The 26,368-nt window shown below is 42.2% G+C and overlaps 2 protein-coding genes and 1 long non-coding RNA gene across 4 annotated transcripts in view; all 3 read left to right on the top strand.

Annotated features, from left to right (window-relative positions):
* Positions 1-3,862: 3,862 nt before the first annotated feature.
* LOC134065915 (U5 small nuclear ribonucleoprotein 40 kDa protein-like) lies at positions 3,863-6,741 on the top strand. Its single transcript, XM_062521036.1, has 2 exons — positions 3,863-4,789; positions 5,985-6,741. The coding sequence occupies exons 1-2, from the start codon at positions 4,005-4,007 to the stop codon at positions 6,241-6,243; spliced, it is 1,044 nt and encodes a 347-aa protein (XP_062377020.1). The 5' UTR covers positions 3,863-4,004; the 3' UTR covers positions 6,244-6,741.
* Positions 6,742-7,929: 1,188 nt separating this feature from the next.
* hnf4g (hepatocyte nuclear factor 4, gamma) lies at positions 7,930-18,448 on the top strand. 2 transcript variants are annotated; one of them, XM_062521658.1, is made up of 10 exons: positions 7,930-8,072; positions 12,515-12,683; positions 13,007-13,101; positions 13,891-13,997; positions 14,825-14,980; positions 15,362-15,449; positions 15,618-15,770; positions 15,910-16,146; positions 16,439-16,561; positions 17,827-18,448. In XM_062521658.1, the coding sequence occupies exons 1-10, from the start codon at positions 8,051-8,053 to the stop codon at positions 17,961-17,963; spliced, it is 1,287 nt and encodes a 428-aa protein (XP_062377642.1). In that variant the 5' UTR covers positions 7,930-8,050; the 3' UTR covers positions 17,964-18,448. The 2 variants fall into 2 exon arrangements, with proteins under 2 accessions (XP_062377642.1, XP_062377641.1); XM_062521657.1 differs by lacking the exon at positions 7,930-8,072 and adding an exon at positions 9,752-10,553.
* Positions 18,449-19,238: 790 nt separating this feature from the next.
* LOC134065638 (uncharacterized) overlaps positions 19,239-26,368 on the top strand; it is a 123,304-nt gene continuing 116,174 nt past the window's right edge. Inside the window, exon 1 of the long non-coding RNA XR_009936315.1 lies at positions 19,239-19,311. This is a non-coding gene — a long non-coding RNA (uncharacterized LOC134065638). The remainder of the gene's footprint in view (positions 19,312-26,368) is intronic.

Raw genomic sequence — 26,368 nt, 5'->3', positions numbered from 1 at the left:
AAACATTGTAGTGTACTATGGTAAATACTATAGTAAATCCCACACTATCTTGTAGTATATTATAGTAATGTATAGTATACTACACTGTGTAGTGACTTACTATAGTATTTACTACAGTACACTACAATGTCTGGAAAATTACTATAGTAAATCCCACACTATACTGTAGTATATTATAGTAATGTATAGTATACTACACTGTGTAGTGACTTACTATAGTAAGTTGATGGAACTACACTCTCATCTGGCGTAATAATCAAGGCAACTTGCAAACTACTGGCACTACTACTGCTTGTTGTCTATGGGGACTATTTTCAGATGCTGCGTACGATATCACTGCGCCTATGGTACGTTTGCAAGTGGCCTTGATTATTACGCCAGATGAGAGTGTAGTTCCATGTCAAATCAGCCTAGAAAAACTCCAGATTTCATTTTCAGTTGGTCTTATTGCACTTTCTAACTTGAGAGGAGACACGTTTTAAATGGGAAAATTACCAGAAATCTTAGTCACTTTTAAACATGAAGCTAGCAGGCGAGAAGCTAATGGTCTAATCCGATTCAATGATTATGCTAGGATGAAGCTAAAAGTTGTATCGCCAGACTCACAGAATGGCTGGATGAACGGGAACAAGGTAAATATCGATTGTTTTGCTCGAGGGGAGGTGGAAAATGAGCGTATTTCCAAAAATGGCGGAATATCCCTTTAATAGAAATTTGTGGCAGAAAGAAGTAGTTCTACAAACAAGACAGTTTTAGCGATTTAAACGTTTACATTATAATGGGAAATTCAGCCGGCCAATGGCGAGTAAGCCTATTTTTTTTATCCGCCAAAACATATTTTTACCCGCATTTGGCCAGTGGCGGGTGCTAATTTTAAACCCTGATGACAAAGAAAAAAAAAGTATGAAATGTATGTATGTAATGTGTTGAAAGTCGTCATTGTATAATATCACCATATTTACAGTAGTACATAGGCAATCAAAGCCTGCTATATAGATCTAAGATTTCACCTGTAAAGTTACAGTACACATAGAAAACTCCAAACTGACGGCCTGACTGACAGCCTGTTTTTCTGTTTGTGAAGTTCACTCTACTCCACTGAGAGCAGAGGTGTTGGCCTCCACTATATCAGAATGCGTCAAATTCGTCTTTCCTCCGCTTTATTTCACCCATCCAGGCTCCTTTGATGTGCAGGGCTGCTGTCTTTCATCTATCAGAGCTTGCAAGTATGAACCAGAAAAGTTTCCTACACCATTGGGAACAGTGCTTTTAAGACCCCATATTCCCAAAATGTTACCCCAGGAGTAGTGGAGCTTCTCCCCTGCATGCAAATACTCATCATCTCAACGTATGCTTTGGGGGGAGCTAGGGCCAGAGAAGAGCCTCTGTGGGCAGGTGGGGCATAAGCAGCCACATCCCAACCACTTGTGGGTCCAAGTGGATAAGGATTCTGACCTTTGACCTGATATCTCTGTGAGACCATTCCAGGTCCGGGTTTGCAAACTACTGTACATTGTTGGCCCTGTAGCGGGCCCAGATCCTCTATCACGCCGTCAAATTCTGGGAGCTGCACCTCTAGGCTACTCCGTTCTGTGTGTGTACTGTGCCCAAAATACCCCAGTGTTCAGACACAATCCTGGCTCTGCAAATGGCTAACAAAAGAAAGTAGTTTGAATTGAGCCATACACTATTCCTGCCCATACAACACCCTCACCAGAATCAGACTGTACCTTAGAACTTGAGTACAAACTAGTTAATCAACTCTGATTCTGATCATTAATAATATCCTGATGGGTTTTATCCACAGAGGATCCTGTGGAAGGTCCTTCCAAATGGGAGTGGGACTTGAAACGTTTATTCATCTAGCTTACACCTTAGGCCCAAGGATGCTAGGAACGTTAAAACCTACCTCTCCCTAATCCACACAATGAACTCCCTACTCTAAACACACACAAACACTTTCACACTCAGCATAATCATACCATCAAACCATCATGTCACACCTATGCCAAAGCCCCTCAACATGTGTAGTAACCCTTTTCTGTCAGACAGAAAAACTCTTAGAGCGGCACTTACCCTCTCCACCAGATATCTCCAGTGGAACTCTGCAGCCATTGACATTGTCATTACAGCCAATTCAACAAGGATTTGATTTAAGTCCACAACTAAAGTTGTGTTGTTTATTATACAGGATTAAGAAGTAATGCCAAAAAGTACAAAAATATAATTGCATGAATACTTGTGTGTTAGAGAGTGTGAGAGTGAGAGAGAGTCTGTGTGAGTGTGTGTTTATGTGTCAGAGGTGAGGTTTGCAGTGCAGACCTTGGGCTTGTCCTGCGGCTGAACCCTGCAGGTTATTGGCTGCATGATCAATGCAACGTTCCCAAGCACACACAGAACAAACTCTCTCAGAACCAACCCAGGAGCCCATCACCTTGCTTAGCTACTTACTTATTTACACTCAATAATGTTTAGGCCTATCACTGGGTACAAATGTGTGGATTCTGCCAGTTTCAAGGAGTTTAATTTAAAAATTTGTAAGACAATTTCAAGGTCATTATATCCCAAAATGATTCACAAATAGGTCAGTACAATTGTTCTCTGAACTTTAAAAGCTGGCCACCAAATCAGAGTTTGTGATGAAGGGAACTTAAGCATAGTTTCAACATAACTGAATAAAGCTGCAACTCATTGGACCATCGTGTGACTGTCTGCTGCACACTAATTGCTGCAACAGAGGTTGATGGAGGTTCCCCGGAAGGTCTTGAACACTTAGGCCTAATGACCTGACTACAAACTTACAAATGTCATAGTAACATTACAAAACTTAAGCGATTGAAAAGCAAATATGATAGGACTACTAGAAGCTGGATCTATGTAGCCTACCGAAACATCCCTTCAATTACTTTTTTTAATTATTATTTCTCACCTCCTCAGCGCTAGTCTGGTTTTCACCATAGGCCTACTAAACTCAATCTTTTAAGATTGAACATTAGTCTGGTGAGGCTGCGCTTTGTTTCTATAGGCTACTGCACTTGGCGTCGCTTAACGTTTCGTTTCCGGCCAATAGCGTGCCAGGACTAGAGTATGGCCGTTTCTGATTGGAGCCAAAGATTCTGGCACTAAACAGCGAAAATAGATCTGCTGGTATCCAGCCTGAGCTGCTGGGCGAAATTCTAATTCCCCGGAAGTTCAGGCAGGGTTCACCCCGCCTACCTCAGCGCTTGACATGGAAGAAAGAGGCCAGTCACTGGCCAAATAGTGGAATCCAAAAGTGGATTAACTCCACTGTCCGGGTGTGTCTTAATAACTGAAAAAGATGGCAATTACACAGCATGATGACATACACAGTGTGTGTTAGGCCTATTTGACTGAGGGCCCAATTCAAATATCTAGGGTGAATAACTTAACCCAGTATATCAGACCCTGGGCCTGGGCCCAGTAGACCCGTTTAGTTATCCATCCCTGCTAAAACGCATGCACAATTTACTAAAACAAGCAAGCAAGTAGGCAGCCGCAGCGAGACGCTACTCAAAACAAGCGCAGGAATCACTAAAACGGGCACACAGTGGCCCATGTTGTAAAACGCCAGGAGGACACCTCCCGGGCGCCGTAGTGGCCTGTGAGTAAGAAACTGGCTCAACTTCCGGTCGACTTATAGCAAAATAAAAGTCATGATTTTCACAACGTGCCTGAAGACATAGATGTACTGACATTAATTGTGTGTATCCACCTGCGCTCATATACGAATATATGTATCTATTTTGGTAGAAGAACCATAGAATAACTGATAAATAAAAAAGAGCAACTGGAAGTTGTTGATTTGACCCGGAAATACTGTGCAATTTTTTGACGCAAACATTCTATGGTGCGAGGTGAATGAATGGTGCTGTGTTAGCGTGTTGGTAAGAGAGGACTGGCGTTGTTTTCATCGCGGTTTTGACAATATAAGCCATCCTAACAGAGGACAAGCGAGGTAATACTATCAGGCTTGCTCTGCAGTAATGATCGAACCCAAGAAACGCGCTGCCGATATGGCAGTGGTCCCAACCGCTGTGAAGAGGCCGCGCAACGAGCTTGTAGCTGCCGTTCAGTCCCAACAACTCATGCCTACGGGACCCCCGCGCTGCTCCAGCCTCGAAGCCCCGATTATGCTGCTCTCCGGGCATGACGGGGAGATCTACGGCTGCAAATTTCACCCCAATGGAGCCACATTAGCCTCGGCTGGCTATGACCGCCTCATCTTGATGTGGAACGTGTATGGAGAGTGCGAAAATTACGCGACGCTAAAGGGACACAGTGGAGCAGTTATGGAACTTCAGTACAACACAGACGGGAGCCTGCTGTTCTCCGCCAGCACCGATAAGACGGTGTGTGTCTGGGACGCAGAGACAGGTGAACGTGTGAAACGTCTGAAAGGCCATACCTCCTTCGTTAACTCGTGTTACCCTGCGCGCCGTGGCCCTCAGCTGGTGTGCACGGGCAGCGACGATGGCACCGTCAAGTTGTGGGACATCCGAAAGAAGGCACCCGTTCACACTTTTCAGAACACCTACCAGGTGCTCAGCGTCACCTTCAACGACACCAGCGACCAGATCATGTCCGGAGGCATTGATAATGACATTAAGGTTTGGGACCTGAGACAAAATAAGTTGATATACAGTATGCAAGGTCACGGGGACTCTGTGACAGGACTCTGTCTTAGCGCAGAGGGATCCTACCTGCTCTCCAACTCCATGGACAACACCGTGCGCGTATGGGATGTCCGGCCATTTGCTCCGAAGGAGAGGTGAGGATACCACGCTCTTGTACAATATATAGTTTGAAAATAAAGCATTTCATGTTTATTTCTTGGTTTTAATATACGGACCATTGAAGAGGGCTTAGTCTGCACAAATGGCTGGTTGCAGTAAGACCCTCCTTTCATGGTACAACAGGAGCTGCCAGTAGCCTGAGTGTCCAACCACAGAATCAAAGCAATAGAACATTTACCAAGAAAGCAGCCTTCGCAGGCAACAAGTGGACCACTTTAGCAAGTACACATGCTCCTTTGATGCAGACTTAAAGCAAAGCCAGTAGCGTGAATACCCAACCAAAGAACCAAAACAGCAGAAACATCGCCAACAAAGCGACAACTCAGCAAGTGCTTAATGTTAAGGTTGATACAGTCTCTAATCAAAGCTTGAGTGCCTAAACAAAGAACCAAAACTGATTACATCACCAACAGGGCAGCCTTAGTGTTAGTTGAGCAACAAAAGGCTTATTTATAGAGATGCACTGATGTGGAATTTTAGGGCTGATAATGGTAACCGATATGTATTGGGTTTGTTGCGGCTGATACTGATACGATATCCAATAATGTTACTCTTGGGAAAAAAAGTGAATTGGGGACAGCACCAATGATGAGCAGAACTGCTAGTCCTCAATGGTATAACAGTCAACAAAATATCAGTTGTCTAGGCCTGTGACACAACCAAAGACAGCTAATACCATTGTAGAAACACAGTGACTAGTTTTCACTTATCACAGAGTCAATTCAGGTTATAACATGACCCTAATTGTTCGTGAGTACCTCAGCCATTTGCTTGCCTTTTCAGCAGTGCTTAACAACTCCTTCCAGTAGATTTAATTCAACTCTTCAAAAGTGGGAACGAAAACTGCAGTGCTGCATTTATGCTTTTATTCAGTGTAGAAATCTAGACATTTAGAATTGCTTTCAAGGTATAGGGGGTCTTACCTCAGAGGCTTCCTACCTGCTCTCAGACTCCATAGATACCAAAACCTAAAATATATCAAATAACTACCAGTTATGTAGACATGATTTTTTTCTGATTCTGTTTGTGGGTCACTGTCATTTTTGTCATTTTTATAGCTGTATAGTATTTATGCTACCTTTTATATTTGTCAAAGTCTATCCTTTGTAACAAAGTAATATTTTCTTAAAGCTATGGGGTTATTCATAAACATTGTTACTGTTGTTGTAGGTGTGTGAAGGTCTTCCAGGGGAATGTTCACAACTTTGAAAAGAACCTTCTGCGTTGCTCCTGGTCTCCGGATGGCAGTAAGATTGCTGCTGGATCCGCTGACAGGTTTGTGTATGTCTGGGACACCACGTCCCGCAGGATTCTCTACAAACTTCCGGGTCATGCTGGATCAGTCAACGAGGTCAGCTTTCACCCTGAGGAGTCTATTGTGCTGTCTTGCTCCAGTGACAAACGACTGTACATGGGAGAGATCCAGTGAAACTGACATGTCTTTGTAAACTGGAGGGATAGCCATTGAAGGACATTTGGTGGTGTGTTCAACAGTGTGTGTGTGTGTGTGTGTGTGTGTGTGTGTGTGTGTGTGTGTGTGTGTGTGTGTGTGTGTGTGTGTGTGTGTGTGTGTGTGTGTGTGTGTGTGTGTGTGTGTGTGTGTGTGTGTGTGTGTGTGTGTGTGGACGCATATGTACGCAATGCTGTGTGTGTATATGAGAGAATGAAATACACGTGACTTTTTTATATGTGTGGATTTTTTTTTATATAAAAGTCTTGAAAACGTGAATATTTTTGACGTCTTTGAATAAACTTGCCAATGAAATACCAATTTAGGTGTATTATTCTGTCTTGTTGGGGCTAGCTAACCAAGTACTTGTGTGAAATCTTCACAACATCTTTGTTGTTTTCATTCCCAATCCAAAATTGGTGGAGTGGTAGTGAATTTCCGAATTTTATTTGAATTTGCAACTAGTCACTTTACATACTGTACTGTGTTATGATGTGTTGTTTCACTCTCTCAGTACCACATGTTTTCAAGAGTAGTTCTCTAGCTTACAGTATACAAGGTGTTTACAGGAACTATAATTAACATCATGTGTTGGTAATCTTTCAGCTGCCAAACAAGTAAAATACTGTAAACTGTAGGAATACCAAGTAGGAATACTTTCCCCAAATACTTGAAACATACTTTATTTTTACAGTCCTACAGAACAGCCCACTGGCAATACTGTACTACTGTGCTCATTGAGCTGTATTGTACTGTACGGTACTGTACGCAGCACTGCAATGTTCTTGTGGCTCGGATCTTATCAGAGATTACGGTCCTTGGCCTGCCCGTCCTCCTCTTACTCTCACTCCTCTGGCTCTGCCTCTGCCTGTACTACTACTGTAATACTGAAGCTCTGATTGCTAATTGTAAAACTGTGTGACAGGTGTTTGCCCATCTGGTCAGTGTGCATGGTAGGGCAGTTAGCTTTAGAATTTGAATGGCAGTGTGTTCTTTGTGAAAACAAGAGATTTTCTTTATGAAAATTGTGTCAAATGCAGAGAATTGTGTGTAGTGTTTTGAAAAGTGTTTTAGAACTTTAGAGTGTACAGCAGAAATTGTGCTTATAGTTCAGCAGAATCAGTTCAGGAGGTTGGTGCATGAGCTAGCCTACATATTATCGGAATTGTGTCTCACCAGAAATTGTGTGTAAACTGTAATACACGCGCGCCATCTGGCGTCTTAAAGTGGAACTACTACAATATTGTCCGACTAATGGGTCTTGAGATATGTGGTGACAGGCCTGGGTTTGGACCAACCAATAATGCAGTCTACTTGTGACTTGTCGACATTCTCTTACAATAGATAGTCACAAATTATAGCCTATGTAGTAGCCTAGGCTAAGTCTTATTCGAATTACACGGAAACCGCGTTCAGACAAATGCTGATAGGCATGTAGAACAAACCAGTGGCCTAGCCTAATCTAAATAAAATAGGCAATCTATTTTTTATTTTTTCCCCAACATAACATAATAGGAACGGCTATAGCAACACTTTCAGAGCATATGAACCTATAAACAAACGTCCACCGATGCTTTTTCTTTTTCTTTTTTATTGAGGCTAGTTACTGTTTAACATCCCCACCCAACTTTCAGTTTGTTTAGTAAATCGATCTAATGACAGGCCCCTCACGCCCGCAAATGTGTAGCTGAATGAATTGTAAGCGACATATTTGCCACATTGAATGTGTTACTGGCTACAGTAAGGACCCACCGAAGAAAGAAATTATTATTAGACTGCCGGATTCATGCACATAGGCCGCAAGAAAGGTAGGTCCGTCATTCATATTCGAACGAGACCGTGGCGCAAAATCGGGTTGTTGCTACAGGTGGTAGGCAGCTGAAACAGGCAAAACTGAAACACGACGACTGGCTTAGCCTACAGGTACGAGACGATAGCCTAGTTCAGAACCAGTGGACGGATCATTCTTTTTCACAATGTGAACCCTGGTTTATGTTGCATCACGTGATTGTAGGTTACTGTTGTCAAAACAGGGATTCACGCTACTCGTTGTGTTTGGTAGCAAAATCTAGACTTCCTGGTTTAAATCCTTAATATCTTCATTGAAATTGTTTGTGCTCTTTATGATTTAGTGGCCAAACTTAGACTTCCTGGTTTAAATCCTTAATAGGCTATATGTATCTTCCATTGAAATTGTTTGTGCTCTTTATGATTTAAAATTAAGTTGTCTAGTCCAGTCTTGATGATGTGATGTCAAATTATATCAGGGTCAATTCATGTTTAGTTTTGTTGCCAAATGAACAGCCCATAACAGATTCTGAAGGAGGTAGGCTAGTAGTTATTTGTATTTAGCCTGTAGTTGTAGTTGCAATGTATTATTCCTGCTCTTCTCTTTTAGAAAAAGTATACTGTAGCTACAGCAGGGAGCTCTTCAAAAATTATAATTCTGTCATGAGAGAATAGGCCTAAGCATGCATCACCATTAGGCTACAGTGATGCGTGGCTTATTGGAGTTTCACTCTGTAGGATACAATTGTTTTATTTCCTGTCTGTTTATTGAGTAATCACAGCAATGTAAGTAGAAATACAAACAAACGACCAAGATAATCTTATTCAATACTGAAATATCTCCACACACAGCCTACTGTATATTGAACTTGACCGCCTTTGTAACTGACTTCTTACCTGCGACCACGTCAACTGGTTGTTTTTCTCCAGTTGTTTCCTTTAACCTACAGAGCAATACTGGGGAACATGACTTCATCTTTTATGGCCGTGTGGTAACATGCTGTGGATGCACACTAAGCTACCCACACACTTCCTCATCCAGAGCTCTGACCCTGGCATGTTAATCTCAGTGTCTAGTGAAGAGTAGAAACCCATGGTTTGCTTTTTAAAAAATATGTTTTATATACTATTTGGAAGGAATGCAAAACAAAATCTATGTTTTGTGTAGTGCTATTTTGCATATTCTATCCAGGCTTTTCTTTACTGTGAAAAATGTTCTGCTGAGAAATATTTTCCTAGTAGACATTTTTATGATATTTAGTTATATTTTATTGGCGTCATTCTTCATAATCCATGTTACACAGCAGACACACCATGGATTTAGTTGTATGTAACGTGCCAGCACTTCATTGTTCAAATCGTCAATGGAATTGACACACATAACTTTTTATGAAGTTACAGTAAATGTTTCCAACCTGTGATACCAATTATGTTATGACTTGGTCATACACCTGCGTAAAACCGAGTTGTTGGCCTAGTCAGTTGAGGGAATGCCCTAAAATGGTTTGAAATTGGAAAAGTACTGTCAGCGGTTATTTTTCCATTTCTCAAAGCCAATGAAATGAGTTTCATGCTCCTGAAGCACCATATTGGCTGAGATCGTTGCTGTCACTTGTTTACAAAGGGTGACAATATGATACAATCACAATATAGGTCACAATGCAATATTAGTGTGATTCTTTCCCTTTTATAATACAGTCTTAAATGTGTTGGAAACAATACAAGCTGTGTTGTCCCTATCTGGACACAGAGATGTGTTGTTTTCAAAACATTCATTTTTAGAGTCTACCATAATAGTTTAAGGGTTGTATAGCCATTTTGGTGGTAAATTTGTCTCATGCTGACAAATAGGCCTACTGAAATGGACTCATACTTACCAATTGACATGTGACACAGAAATTAACTGAAATCTGCCTTGCCATTAAAGATCTAGTAATTTGGATGTGTATCTATGAAACACATTACCCTGCTATTCAAAAATGCTGAAAACACAGAAACCCTAGAAACACTGTCACCCTTTGTAAACAGTGATCTTAATGATTCTTCACATTAATTCCAAACCCCTCTGGCTAGTTTGTGTTATTTTTTGCCAAATATGTGTTGGTGTCAGTCAGACATACAAGTAAATCTTTCACTAATGGCTCAACAATGAGATATCTGATCAGATTGCTCTGATCAATTTGGATAAGCACAGATAAAGTTGTTTTAGCCCCCAAGATAAGCAGCAGGTAGAGCTCCTCCTTGCTTGTCCTGGATGACAAATCAGCAGCAGTCAGTGCAAGATAGTGAGATGTGCAACCTCAGGTTACCTCATGCGTGCTAAACTCCAGGGCCCTGTTGGGTAAAAGGGCTTTGCAGAGACAGTCGGGCAGGTATGAAGTATCCTCCAACACCTCTCTCCAAATCCCTGCTGGACATGGAGGTGGCCAATTACTCCGAGGGTCTGGATCCCACCTACAGCACCTTGGGGTTTGAGAACGCAGACGTCCTCTATGGAGGGGGTGAGTGGTAGGCGTTTGAGCTCATTGACACAGACAGGGATACTAGCCATTTGTCTGTCTGGTGGCTGCCCACATCCGTTACCAGCACTAATGGTTAATTAGTCAAAGTGTTACTGGACACACAGGACGATGGCCATTCGGTTTTAATGCAAAGTGACAGTTCTGACTGAGGGTTAAGGAATGAAGAGTGAATGCAGATGGAACTTTACAGATCAGTATTTGCATGACAGGTCTTTATGCCTCCCATGAAGCATAACGTATCCTTGGTGGTAGATTACTGGTCTGGCCACTTACAAATCAATGTGGACAGACAATGTGGTTGCTGTTGAAGGAAAAAACAAAGTTTTAAAATGCTGTTGACTGAATGAAGATATTGTGTCTTCAAGTCTGTCTGGATCTTTTCAGGAACGGTTGAATAATTCTTTTCCATATTACCTGCCATCAAGCCCAAGCAAGCTAATGATTTGCTAAAATTCTGAAGTTGCCATTTAACTTTGCTCAAAATATAACTGGGGTTCCTTAGGCCTTCATAGTATCCCATTAAAAACAGCTTGTCAGGTGCCATGGTTAGCCATGCCATCAGTTAAAAAGCTTAATTATAAAATGTGTGGATTTTCTCCTAGTGGTGTAGAAAATGACTTACTTTCTTTGTCATTGTGATTTCCCAAATCTTGCTGTAAAATGCAGAGCCTGTGGTTTCTCTTTGGGACAGATTGGCCTTGTTATCTTTACTGCGCAGTGCACTGGCATCCCTTGTGATAGAGAGAAGTCATAAAGTAGCATGAATGAAGAACTATTCAAAGGGCACGCATAGGGGACCGCCATTTCTAATCAGGCTGCTCTTAGAAAGTTTGGCTGAACACAACACCATTACTTCTGTCAGACATTGAATGCAAAGTAAGGCTTGTGTATGTCAATCGTTCTGCTGTTGGTGTTGGTTGAACTTGGAGATAACGCTTTTACACAGGTCTCGGACAGTGATGAAATACCTACTGATAAAGAGAAACCAATGTGAGGCCTCTTTAGATTGAAGATTGAACTTGAGAGGATATTGTTATGGCCTTGTTGATTACACCTTTTGCACTGATTCTGGTTTGCACTATATACTGTAAAGTAGATGATGTATTAGTAGCTGCAGTGCTATAGATGTCTTGAGATCATTGTTTTAAGATTCTGTCTTAACAACTGTTTCAAGTGATTTTGTCTATCTCTGGAGATTCAGACATTTTCATTTTGATTCTCCCTTGCCAACAAGCCCTAAAAAATATAACACAAAGAATTGAATTAAGCAGGCCAGTAACAACTCACAGTGATGCAATTATTCAAGGGGAGTCTTGTGCATCTCATTTATAAAAAATGCGAGTGCAAATTAAGTTATGGATTATGCTGAATCATAAGGAGGTTGCACTCCACACATATTAAAAATAGCAACAGCAACGCCAGTCTCCATTGAATATTTGTCTTGAAGATAAAAACACACAATGGATAATCCTGATTAAGTCTGTCCTACATAACAAGAAGATTTCAATCAGACTGCGCATAAAAAGGGAGAAGTCCCCTGTTGCAGTTCTTTTGTTGAAATGTTATGATTTTGAATGCACAAAGGAATGATTGATTTCTCCCGCCGCGGTGCCCTAACAGAGGGGTGCCGGGTCCTGATTACACAAGAGGGCTTGCTTTGGTGGAGACCCTTTGTTCACATATGCAGAACTCCCTCATTGAAATCTTCAGCTACCCAATTAGCTCCATACTTATTGAAAGACAGCCCGGTTTGATAGACATCTACCTAAGCCGCTCTGCGGTTCGTCCATACATCTTTCAGGTTGATACACTGAACTGGGCTAACTGCTAGGACGCTGAGGCTGGATGGCGTTGATAAGACTCGGAGTGGACGCTTAGAGACACACACTCGGCCTCATGGGATGTCATATATGTGTGTGTTTTCTGTGCCCCCCACAAAGACATCATGCCGGCCGAACCCAACATGAACCAGGGGGATAATGGCATGAGCTCCAACTGTGCCATCTGCGGGGACAAAGCCACTGGCAAGCACTACGGCGCCTCCAGCTGTGACGGCTGCAAGGGCTTCTTCAGACGGAGCATACGCAAGAGCCACGTCTACTCCTGCAGGTTAGAGCCACCCGCGGGCGGCCACACAGTGCACGGGGCCCGTATCAGCATATCACCAACCGGCTCACGCAAGACACACAAACACACAAGTTGCTGTCCACCCAAACTACATTTTAAACATTTACTAATATAAACAGTGCAGTATAAGCACCAAGGCAGGTCAAAGAGATTTCTCACACGTACTTAACAGGTTCTGATAAGCAGAAGGGTGTGTCACTTTTCAAGCACAGGGATTCCAGGTTTTAACACTATATGGCTGTCAACTCAATGGCTTCTGCAAACACACACTGATCTATGGTGGGGATTTCCTTCTGCCCTCACAGGTTCAATCGGCAATGTGTAGTCGATAAAGACAAAAGGAATCAGTGTCGGTTTTGCCGTCTCCACAAATGCTTCAGAGCCGGAATGAAGAAAGAAGGTAATTTGAACTCGTACACAAATGAGGGTTGCAAACGGAGTTAGTGTGATATAAGTATAGAGAAGGGAATTTACAGGTACACATGCAGCAGTTTGTTCAGTAGGAGAGAGGGAGATATAGAGGGAAGAGTGAGAGAGTGAGAGAGCCATGCTCAGGATCTGAAATGGTAAGCAGCCATAAACGAGGCATTGATTACACAAGGAATGTGCTGTTTATTGGAAGGACAACCTTGGCAGTGCAGTTTATGATGGGCGATCATGTGCTTTCTCCTTCACCCGCCCAGCGAACATGTTGTTCTGGGTTGTGATCGGTTAAAGTTTTACCTTTTGCTCCACTCCTTGGTTTCAACCAGCCCTCATCTGGTTTTCCCAGTCTCAGAAGTAAAATTGAAAGCAACTAAGTTGAGAGAGTCCTTTTTTCCAGAATAGAAATAAAGATACTTGTTCAAAGAGGAGGGGGTGGGGGGAGAAAGAAGTTTATCCTGTAACCTTTTAAAAAGGCATACTGCTGAAATGGATAAGCAAATAAACATGAAAAGCCTAGTTTCTTGAGGGATGGCATTACATTTTTAATCAGCTGATAATATCTCCTCATCAAGACACCAGACACAGGCTGCTCATATCACCTACAAACAACCGTCTGTCTATTAGATTCAAATCCCTGTCCTTGGGGAAAACAAGCCTACTGTTTCTGTCAGTTAGCTGAAACAGTTAATCAGTTATAATCTGTGCCCGTGATTAGCTGTCTAATCAGTAAGATTTTGTGTGTGTGTGTGTGTGTGTTTTGCAGCGGTACAAAATGAAAGGGATCGTATCAGCTCAAGAAGAAACCTACAGGAAACCAGTGACCTGCCCCCTATCACCTTACTTGCACAGGCAGAGTCCCTATCACAACAGGTAAGCAAAATAGCCGCAGGGTTCCCACACACAGTCACATTCAACACACATCATTACAAAGAAGACAAAATAGATACACATTAATGACAAGGTGATAGAAATCCTCTTATGGACAGGATACATACACGTAGGCAGACAAAAAGATGTGTTTCACACATGCTGTAAACATACAAATTAATCAGGCATTGCAGACACACACACACACACACACACACACACACACACACACACACACACACACACACACACACACACACACACACACACACACACACACACACACACACACTCATACACACACACACACACACACACACATACACACACACACACACACATACACACACACACACACAGAACATCTATGGTTGCAATGTTTATGATTATGCAAATTAGAGAGAATATCAGAGAATTTACCATAGTTTTTACTCTCGTAACTCTTCTGATTAGATTGCGCATACTTTTTCCATGATGAAAGTATTTTTAGATGAGGAAATCAAATTTGTTTAACTGGATTTACAAGATTTATGATTGACACTGATTACTCTTTTGAGTGTATTTGTGCGCACAAAACATATTATTGGTGCTGAAGGATGGCAGCCATGATTCACATTTGGAATTGTTTTTGGTTCATCAAGTCCTGTAATGTCTCTGTTCTTATTCATCGTTACTTAATTTTATAAATGTCTCTAATAAGCTGCATGAGCACTTAAGCTTTGGAGAGTTTACTGTGAAGGAGCCAAGAGGCTGTGAAATAGACTAATACATGACTCTGGCTGAGGCTTTGACTGCGAGCTCATATCAGCTCTCTGTCTGTTCCTTTGAAGATCAACGTCATCAACCCCACAGTGCCCCCTGATGTCTCAGAGAAGAAATCAGCTACCATAGCTGACGTCTGTGAGTCCATGAAACAACAGCTGCTCGTTCTGGTAGAATGGGCTAAATACATTCCGGCTTTCAGTGAATTGCCACTTGATGACCAGGTAATGGACACTGTAAAACCAAATAGCGAACATTAATGGGAAAAGAGCTTGCTTTAACTTTGAGTTACATGTTATTTGGACAGTGCATTTTAGAGACTTTGTCAACAGCAATGTCTACCTATCCACTAGAACTAATTCTCACCTAATGGTCAACCTAGTCAGACAATAACATGTTCCTAACCTTGACCCCCAACCCACATTTACTTAATTAAATAAAAATGATTATTGAAATGAAGTCAACTTTTTAGAATATAGTTTCTCACTCAACTGATTTAACATACCTGTCCCTAGTGTATAATAAGCCGTCAAAACTGGATTTTGTGTTGAATGGACTATGAATTACATAATGCATTAAGTCTAACAGTGTCTATTTTCCTCCAGGTGAGTCTTCTACGAGCGCACGCTGGAGAACACCTCTTACTTGGTGTGGCCAAGAGGTCAACGACCTACAAAGACATCTTGCTTCTCGGTAAACACTACCATCCCACATGATTTGGAAAAAAAAAAAAAAACACAACACGGCAATGCGGTGCATATAAATCGGTTGTGAAATATTTACTATTGAAATGTATGTATGTATGAGGATTTTTTTTCTGTCCCAGACCTTGGTTTTCTCATGGATACTATCCACCCCCAGGTAATGGTTGTGTAATCCACCGGAACTGTCCTGAGGCAGAGATCAATCGAGTCGCCAACCGTGTCCTGGACGAATTAGTCTTACCCTTCCAAGATATCCAGATCGATGACAATGAATATGCAGCCTTAAAAGCTATTGTTTTCTTTGACCCCGGTAACTACTTATTTTCCACATCGGCTTGACTCGCACCCAAACACACTATTTGTTTTTGCTTGATAGCAAGTCCATATCAACACAGGCACCCCGTGTTTTTTTGTACTTGTTCAACATGTTTTTATGTGACCCTCTTCAGATGCCAAGAGCCTTCGAGACCCAGCCAAGATTAAACATATGAGGTGTCAGATCCAGATGAGCTTGGAGGACTACATCAACGACCGGCAGTACGACTCGCGGGGCCGCTTTGGCGAGCTGCTGCTCCTGCTGCCCACCCTGCAGAGCATCACCTGGCAGATGATCGAGCAGCTGCAGTTCATCAAGCTCTTCGGCCTGGCCAAGATCGACAACCTGCTGCAGGAAATGCTGCTTGGAGGTGGGTGTGAGACTGACACAGTGGAGATGTGCTATTGGTGCACTGCAATAATATTATTAGACTGTATAATGTTGCCAAATATTCATATGAATCCATATCATTTGTTCACGATGAGTCCATCATCAAGCGTCATCATATCTGTCGGAAGGCACTGAGTATCAGATGCTGTCCAAAAATGACATGCATGTATTGACAGGGAATAGAACCCAGATCATGAGAATGGGGCAGGTGACACTAACTACACTAACAGGTAACGGTGCTCATCTTGTACTGTGTGTGTGTGTGACCCCAGGGATAAGCACGGAGCAGCCCCACCTGCACCCCACTGGCCATCCCCAGCTCGCTCAGGACCCTCACACTGGCCACACGATCGTCATCAGCTCCATCCCACCTTCTGTGCAAATACAGCAGATCGGTATGCACAGGACATAGGGTTGCCATGTTTGTTTCGTTTTCTTTGTTTGCTTGTTCTGTTTTGTTGTTGTTCTTATGAGGTCTATTGTAACATTGAGCCAGGAGCTACAGATGGAAATTAGCCTGTCTGGCTTACTCTGGTATTCATGGTAATTTTTATTAATGTGCAGTATCCCTTGTAAACAAACAAACAAACAAACAAGAGCAGTGGCGGTGATGAATGCCACTTTGTGGGGTTAGCTTTTGAGCAGTAGTGAGAGTTGCAGTTTGTTGCTGAGTATGTTATTGCTCAACAGCAATAAAATCTGTCGTGGTCTTGAATTTTTGGATGTTAACTACTTGATACCACCTGTTTATAACCCTAGAGAGGACTGATTAGAAAGGGCTTTAGTCAACATGTCTTCCAAGCCACACACACATAGAGACACATAGAGTTAAGGGGATTTGCTTATCTGCAGATAGTAAGTTGGGAGCTGTAGCTCAGTGCAGTTTGTTGATGGCAATCAGTACATTGGGCATATTCTGATAAAGAATGATTTAAACTTATTGTGCGTTTAAGGTATGATTTGTATGGTGGATGTTGTAAGCATATTTTTAGTATTGGTAAAGTCTGTGTTTACATTGATGCGTTTTATGTGAACAAGGAATGGATCTCCCCCACTGCTTAGTTTTTTTTTCTGATTTCCAATAATTTGTTAAATAATATGACTGAATGACATTGTAGTCACATACTTTAAAGAGGAACTATGCAGGATTGGCGATTTCATCTCTGGTTTCGGTTTCGTTTGTCGTTTTCGCTCGTTTTATGCTTGCATTTTCTCTGCAGAGCTTCCCCGACCGCTTTAGCGTGTATATTTATACATTTATAGGCTATATTTAAATATATAAATTGCAAGCGTGGTTCTTCGTCTCAGACTTCCAGATGTAAACAATGAGCGATCGTCTCCTGCAGAAAGTTGCATAGGGTCTCTTTAACTCTACCAAGAAGATTTTTGCCTCCTGGATCCAGATCCGGATCATTCCCAAAATGTAACGGCTTTCCTCAAAATGTCATCGAAATCCATCCACAACTTTCTGAGTTATCTTGCTAACAAACAGACAGACAAACAAACAAATAAACAAACATACAAACAAACCCCGATTCAGTATTTTCTTTGTGGCATACATCTTAGTACTTTTTTAAAAGTCACTCTTTCATACAGCCTGATTACTTCTTGGCTGTTATACCATGTTAAACCAATACCACCGTCTTTCCTCTCTCCTTAGCTTCTCCAGAGACCCCCATCCCCTCTCCTCAACAGATGCCCAGCCAGGAGATGTACAAAGCAGCATCTAGTCCCACCACCATCCTACTTCCTGCCACGGACCAGATGAATAGACAATCCCCAGATTCTCCTCTCTGAAGCCTCTCTGTGCCTTTTTAGACAACTAACTTTATAGATATCTGGATGGCATATTTGTACATGTTAGAGTCATTTTATTCCTATTATGCCTCTATGCCTATGAATACATGTGTTAATTTAGTAACATGCGCTGGGGTTGTTTGTTGTTACTTGTGATGTAGCATTTGTTTTCTATGACCATACTTAATGTTTCTATGAGTTGTAACTGTTAAGACATGATAACTGTAGCCTATGTAATTTTGGCTAGATGTCATTCATGGGGACAATAAGTCAATTGTGAGCCCTTCTGTTTTTCACATGCATTCTGTGACATTTGTGACTGCTGATTAGTTTAGTTTATTGACATATTTTTAAGAAGTTGTAAAGAAAAAGTCAGGTAATTTATTTAGTAAATATATTATTATCGATGAAATTCTGCACAATTTTCGAAAACTAAATGCTTTGTACATTTGCAAGCTTATGAATAAAATGTAGCCTATAGCCTATGTCAAAGACCAAATATTCATTTCAATTCATGGATCTATTGTTGCATGGCCTAATTGGTACGAAAGTGCCATTTTGAATAGCGCAGGCCTACGTTGGCCCAACCCTAAGTGATGATGTGCTTAATAGTAGCCTACTCGTAGTGTTTGTAGAAAGCTATCTGTTGAGCATTTTGCAGGGCCATAGTCTTGGGAAGTAGCCTAGAAATCTAGACGCACCCTAGCGGCCAAAAATATTAGTTTGGCTTGCCAGGCTACTTGGGAAGGCTTTCCTTCTGTAAAATCTGACCAAAATTACAAAAAATGTCAAATAGTGGGAAAGTTTGGGATGTTGTGTGCGCGAGAAGGATATCAGGGTGACGTGTGATCTGTCAAAATCTGAAGCTTGCGCGCAGGCTATCGGCCTTATGCCATCTTTGGCGGGTTTGTGAGTAGGTAGGCTATTTCATTTTCTTGACAATAAATATTAGAATTTACTGGTGATGAGCCACTTTTGCCTTTTACAAATGAGGATGAAAAGTTGAAACTGACTCTATGTCAATCTGACAAAAGTGGATAAAATAAAAGGTGAGAAATGGCCATGTTGACCTAGCTTTTTTACTTGGCTAATTCGGTGAAAGAAAAAAAAAAAACACTGTGACGAAAAGTTTAAACACATTTAGCTGTGTCTGTAGTGAGAGAACTACATTTGTGTCATATACAGGTTATTGTTCGGTGTTTTAATTTAACTTAGCATATTTCCTGCGGCGAGTCTAAAACCGTTACGTTAAAATGTTTCACTTTTCAGGCAGCAGGTCAAGTCAGGACATGCCCTATGAAGTCAGAAGCTTCTAGAAGGACCTCTATCGTCTTCATCACCAAGATGGGTAAGCTTGACGACAGTACAATTGTGTTTTAACTCTATATTCTGTAGACTACATTATGTCTCCAAAATACACATTGAAACATCCAATGGCCTAATGTGTGCTGAGACATAGGCCTACTGTAGAAGTAGCTTAGGCCATTCTATTCAGATCATAAGCCTGATGATATTTGCTACAATTTCCCATTCTGAATTAAGTAGACTGGGCCCATAATCTTTTGAGTTAGCTCTGCAACAACAACAACAACAACAACCACCACCACCACCACCACCACCACAACAACAAAATAATCATGAAGATGATTTTGTCTTCTAAGAGAAGACCAAATGTATCAAGCTTTAAGGAGCACAGCTCTCAGATAGGGAATACAATGGATATGAGTAAGAATTTCTTTACTGTAGGTGTTCTGAAATATTCAGACAGGCCAGACCAGGCAAGAGTTCTAGAATTCAAACAGAGCATGCACAAATGCTTTACAAGTTGGTTTAATTTCATTGATTTAATTAAATATATCAAAGAGAAATGTTATTTACTGATGTATATTGTGGAGTATGGTGTTGCGCTTAGGAAGTCTATACCTCTCAGTAACTGTGTTGACCTCCTCTTTGGCAGTGATTGGATTGAATATGCAGACACCTAATATAATTAAATTGGGCATTTCAGAATACATTGCCTCCAGTCAAAATGGCCTTTTTGTTTAAGGTGAAGTGCCAGAGGTTGCTTTAAATGAAAGCTGCGAGTTATTGCAGGTGTTTACAGGGATGCTTTTAATAAAATGTGGACATAGAATGAATTTCTCTCACTTATCACCGACCATTCATTCAAAGATTTAATGGAAAAAAAAAACACTAAAAGGAAAAGGGGAAAAGGAATGTAAGTGCTAGTAAACAAGGCTCTTGTCGATCTTTTCAACTGAATGTCATTCACTTCAGTAATGCTATGTTTTTGAATACAGCCTTACAACATGCCTTTGGGTTCATTGTGATCGTTACTGGAACCAGCAGCAGTAGTACTTTTGTGTAGCACGGTTTTTTTTAAAAGCCATGATCAGAGAATTCAGTAATTCTTCAACAAAAAAGAGGAGAAAATAGCAGTAGATTGCAATCCCTCCGTTTGTGTAAAGAACTGTGAATGTTCTACATGTGACCTGTGTTACGAGGCCAGTGTCTGACCCTGTGAGTGTCAAAAATGCAAAAGGCACCAATGAATCGTAGGATGCAGTGGTGCCTCCATGCTCTGCCACGAGAGCTTCCAGGAACCAAAACCCGTGCAAGAGAGGATTGAGAAATAAACAGGCCCAAATCCCCAATCAGCACCGTAATAGAGCCACGCAGCGGATCAGGTTAAACCGCAAGGTTTTATGCAGGAGACACAGTGCATTCCCAGCCCTTTAATGAAAAGCCCTGGGATGCCACGTGTGCCTTTTCCCCCGAACTTGAACCGGCGTTTTCGTATTCCAGTCACACTCGCCTCATTTCGAGTGCCTTTCCTCGGTGTGACGGGTGTGTATTAAGTCCTGGCAGCTGATACTGAGCGGTGTGGAGGGGATAAAATAAGCATTTCCTTTCTTTGTGTTTGCTTTACATGGCGGATGCCTGCACACAACCGCTTGACATTATAATGACAGTGAGGCTGCGCTCAGAGAGAGAGAGAGAGAGCGGTTGTGTGTTGTGTGTGTATGTATGTGTGTGTGTGTGTGTTGTGTGAGTGTGTGTGTGTGTGTGTGTATTCTGTATTAATTCTCAGGCTGAGAATGCCTTTTCTGAAACCTTTCCTCGAATGGCCCTAGTTGTTTAGGTTCCAGCCTGCCTTTAAAATAGAATGAGGAAGCAAACTCACGCATATTGTATAGACAAACAATACAATTGTGCAGACCCATACAATATTGTCCTTTGGCATTATAAATCAATAGCAGTTCCCACAATGAATAAGCTATTTTTCAATGCAATATATTGACGGTGTTAAAAAAAGAAAGATACAAAGAGGACAAAAGCTGGGGTCTTTGCGTTGCCGTCCCAGAGTACACCATTAGATGGCACTACAAGGCTTTGGTAGTGAGATCGAAGGCACAGAGGAACACAGGGTGCCTGTCATTGTTGTACATGGAAATCAACGGTCCCTTTGCATTTTTTGTTATTTGGAAAATGCAAAAACAAGAATTGAAATGCGCCTCTAGTTCACTAATGGGGGGTTTGTCCAGTGAGTCAGTATAAATCAAACACGTTGGAACATTTTAAGGGGTTTCCCCCCTTACAGTCATTCTTTTTGGTCACCCATCTTATTTGTCAGGTTAAAAAAAAATCCAAAATGTGGTGGCCAAGAACACTGCAAGACTTGTCAGGAAAAGTTGACATTGCAAAATGGGGTCCACCCCACTCAGCTCTCAGAGTTGGCAACAGCGAGTAGAAAATCTCAGCACATATACGCGGGGTAATGTAAGTACAGTTTAGAATTGATGGTGTCTGTCAGGCAGGGGACCAGGCTGCCATTCACTGAGAGATTAAGGGTAAAGATTGCGCCCCGTCATTTTTCACACATACATTTACTCATAATTCCCCAACGTTACTGACTGCACAGGATCAACAGAATGTTCTGCCATTAACTTGACTGTGGGTGGAAGAAACCTTGCATCCATTTGCAATTTAAGACGCAAACCCACTTCAAATTCCCCTTGGTGATGCCAAATAAACCCTTTTCTATAGGGTGTCTAGGCTAATGCTTAAATCTTGACCCTCGCCAAGTAGAGGTGAAGTATGTCCATGGTGCTCTTGTTTTGCTTTCCATGGCGCTATGTCCTCCCTGCTGTATATTCTGGTAAACAAAGAACCAAATTGACAGGCAAATACAGGGCTAGACACACGTTGTTGGGCCCTTTGGATAGCTGGATAGTGTTGTCCACAGTCTGTCCACCCAGCATGGGAGAAAGCACTCGTGAAATGTATTCAATTCAAATCCAGTTGATGTAGTACAGCCTAATCTTTCTCCATTAAACGTGTCAGTGTTTTGTGATCGTTCCCCAATATATTTTACTGCCTCGCTTATAACACTAGTGCTCTGTGCTCAGCCACCATCTCTGTAACCTGCTGAATTATTCACTCAGGCGTGGCCTTCAGATATCGCGTTAGAAAGACCTTGATTACAATGGGAAGCCAAGCGTTGAAAATCACTCTCTTCCCCAGAAAACGCTTCACTCTATAGACATTTGAATAATTATGAAATGTACATGTAAATAGTAATAGGAAATTAATTACACAGATTCAGTGGCTTCCTTTGTACTTTCAAAGAACTCTCCTCAAATGCTTGAGCAAAATAATTAGATTTGTAGTGCTCCTCTTCTTCTGCCTTTTTTTTGTAAAAAGGCAGTGTTATCGTAAATGAAAGGTAAATTATTTACACTTCACTCTTTCTAATGATTGCCAAAAGTAATTGCAGAACACAGACTTTCTTACTTTGGCGGGCACATCACAAAGATGAAAGTTCTAGAGTTATTTAACACTGACTAATGTGCTTTTAGACACATTCTATCATTTTTGGGTGATGTAGTTATAGAACCGTTAATCACAAAGAAAATGATCACAGCCCCCGCTGCCTAGACTGATGTGTGAGCCACTGAGAGGAGCTGTGGCCGACTACTCTACTGAAGCGGGTGGGAAATGAGAGAAACTGATTGCTGACAGTTTCGTGCACCTTGAAATTGCACCCCATATGCAGTTTTTTTCTCTCTTCTTTTTCTGTCTTTCTTTTTTTGTAAAGTTGTTGTAAATGGATTTAAGTCCATTAGGCCTTGCTCTTGTGGTGTAGTACTGCCCTCATTATGGCCCTGATAAACAACATTTGGAGAGGACATCTCCATTAGCGCTGGCCCGCGTGGAATAATACATTTCTCATTACTCCACTGATAAATAAGGCTACAGGGGACATGCATTTAGTGCATTTGGGCTCTTTCTTCTGAGGGGAAGGCCATTGTTGAGACTGAAATGGCATGTTTTATTTAGCCTGGATTCATCTCCCGAATCTCCGGAATCTGATTTTTTAAGATAATTCATGAGAGCTTTTCCTATCCTGATTTTGGAAGTTTGCATGGGTCTTTTTTTGTTTTGTTTTAAATGATGTACAGGAAATATTAATCTCCTTCCAGAGAATGTTGTGGATTTGGAATCATCACTGTAACTCATACTGATACTCTATGACTGTCACATGGAAGACAAACATGTATTTGTAAGCAAAGCTTGTTTTGCTATACTGAAATGAAACTTCAACACACACACACACACACACACACACACACACACACTATATAGAATTGAAATGCATGTTGCATTAAATTCCACCTGGAGAACTCCCTGTGCATATTTGTGTCTTTGGAGATGCAACCTGGCTTTTTCTAAAAATGCGTTTGTATATTTGCTGAACCATCCTGTCAGACATGTGTCTGGGGCAGATAGGCCCTGGCAACCCCTCTGCTCCCCAATACGCCCATGAGGTAAATAACCTACCTGCTAGGGGAAGATTGGAACTCAGCATGCTTCCTGATAAAGTCAAACTTTGGTGGGGCGCATTTATTTACACTGTATATTTCAACATGGCTGCAGATGTAACAGCTTAATTTGCCACCAATAATATTTCTGCTCACCTCCGTGATAATGAGGTGATATTGGTTATTTGAAACTCGGCTGCTTGGCTGACTCCTGTAATTCAAGCTTACTGCGTGTGTCAGGATGGGGTTAGCTTAAAGGCGAGTTGCAATGTGACTTGCCCTTGGTTTGAGTTATCAAATCAAACACAGGTAAAAAATAGGTGTAAAAAATAGGTATTTCTTTTTAAAGCAGCACACAGTGGCACCTGCAGAAGTTTCATATATGCAGTAAGTTTGAGCTGTGCCATCCAGTGTTTATAATGATGATTATGAAAGTAAGCTGAAGTGACTATCGAATTTGTGGAAAATTTCGCTCCTCCAATTTTCGACTAATTCATATGGGAGTGAGCCCAATCCCACAATTCATCCTGGCAGGTCGTGGGGGGTGCGGACAAATGCACATTCTTCACCAGGTGTTTCCAGGCCACCTCTGTGGGGAGCTTTTTGTATTTCTCCGTCTGACGTGCGTTTCCTCACGCCCTAGCTGTAAATTGAAAACACCGCCTGCACTCCCTAACTCTCTCTCTCTCTCTCCCTCTCTCTCTCTCTCTCTCTCTCTCTCTCTCTCTTTCTCTCATCCTTATCTTCTGTGCTCCTTGGGAATGGACTTCATTCGTTCACGTGAACTTCCTGTAACCCCTCATATGCGAGACACTCATCATGGGGCAGGAGCTCAAGACTGAAGGCTGCTCCATCACCACAATGGCAGGATGAAATGCACCCCCCTCTCCCTTTAGCCCCCCCACCCCTCCCCAGAAATGACATGAGGGTCCTTCCTCCCTTAGTGTGATCAGATTAGGCGCCTCCATACAATCAGCAGGGGGAGAGCGTGCGATGTGGCGTGTTCTCATTACCCCCTAGGCGCTGTCATCTCTTCCTCCCCGCGTTCCTCTTTTGCTCCGGCAAAGTATTCATCCCCGAACTCCTGATCAGCGAGCGGCCCTGCACCACTTTCATCAGTCTAATGCATTCCCTTCCTATCTGTTTCTCTCCCCTATCCTCGGTTTGCCCCAATCTCGCCCTCGCTCGCCTGCTCGCCCGTGCTGCTGAGCCCTAGTCCTAATTTCATTTCCTTAACCTCCTTTAATATTGTTGCCTAGGCGGAGGGGCCCATCATGAAGATCCCGAGCAATCCCTCTCCATATTGTAAATCACCTGTGCTCGATGGGTGAGGCTCGTCTGTGGACGAGAGAGCGAGATGGAGAAAGGGAAGGGGGGTGGATAAGGGTTGTGCGTGGGGGGGTGGAGGGAGTGGGGGGAGTGATGGCCTCAGATTGGGCGCTATTGTCTGTCTTTTATCAGGGTGATATCACGCTACCTGCTTCCTGCCAGCAGGAAAATAAAAAAAGTGTGTGTGTGTGTGGGGCGGAGTGGGGTGGGGTGGGGTGGGGTGGGATGGGGTGGGGGGAGAGAGTGAGGAGAGACAGAAAGAAGACATCAGGTGTCTCACAAACAGAGGCCTGCAAACACAGAACACATAAATATAACCGTGTCACGGGAGGGGGCACTCTGATTAAATTGGAGTGTAAAAATACAGAAATAATGGTTTTATTCGGAGTTCGAGGAATACTCTAATCATGCAATTACAATAAGAGCCCTGTTAATATTCAGCGCCTCATGCCATCCTGCTACTCAGGTGAATTAATTTGCTTAAGCTCAACTCTGCTGATTCCATTCGCACCATCACTATGGCGTCAGCACGTCAAAACGTCCCACGGTGTCCTGACGGTGTGTGTGTGTGTGTGTGTGTGTGTGTGTGTGTGTGTGTGTGTGTGTGTGTGTGTGTGTGTGTGTGTGTGTGTGTGTGTGTGTGTGTGTGTGTGTGTGTGTGTGTGTGTGTGTGTGTGGTGTGTGGGTGTCCAAACTTAAGCTCTGGAAGCAAGAGAGAAAAATAACAAGAAAAACACTTGCCACATTCATTACAGCTCTGCCCGTCATTATCCAGAAATCTGATTTCTCACTACTTATAGGATTCTCCGCAGAGAAGACGTGCTGTTTTCCATTGTTCCTTTTCTCTGCAGTTGAAAAGTTCAACTTGTGGGCCATGTTGTTTTCGTGGCGTCAGGCCACTGTGTCACTGCAAAGCACCACACACGGTCTCTGTCTCGTATTTCAGCACACCGCATCATGAGCGGCGCAGCAGAGGCAAACTGTTTTAGTGTGCTGCTAGTTGCAATTTTGCGGTACGTGTTTTGGATCCGATCCCCCACCGCCTGCCTTGCAAGAGTCGATACATTTTCGTTACTCCGAGTGTCACAGCTTTGTTGTAAGCGAAGTCTGCCCTTCTGACTCCCTGTTGAATAATGAACTATAACTCTGAAATGTGTTATTAATTATGAGCGGCTTTTTCCCCAAAGCCCACAAGAAAGACTGGGTGATTGATCAAAGGCACCTTATGCACTTATTCAGTGTGTTAAACATTAG

The sequence above is a fragment of the Sardina pilchardus genome, chromosome 19, assembly GCF_963854185.1.
Source record: "Sardina pilchardus chromosome 19, fSarPil1.1, whole genome shotgun sequence".
Taxonomy (NCBI): domain Eukaryota; kingdom Metazoa; phylum Chordata; class Actinopteri; order Clupeiformes; family Clupeidae; genus Sardina; species Sardina pilchardus.
The sequence above is the reverse complement of the archived record's forward strand: the minus strand, read 5'-3'. Positions and strand labels throughout refer to the sequence as shown.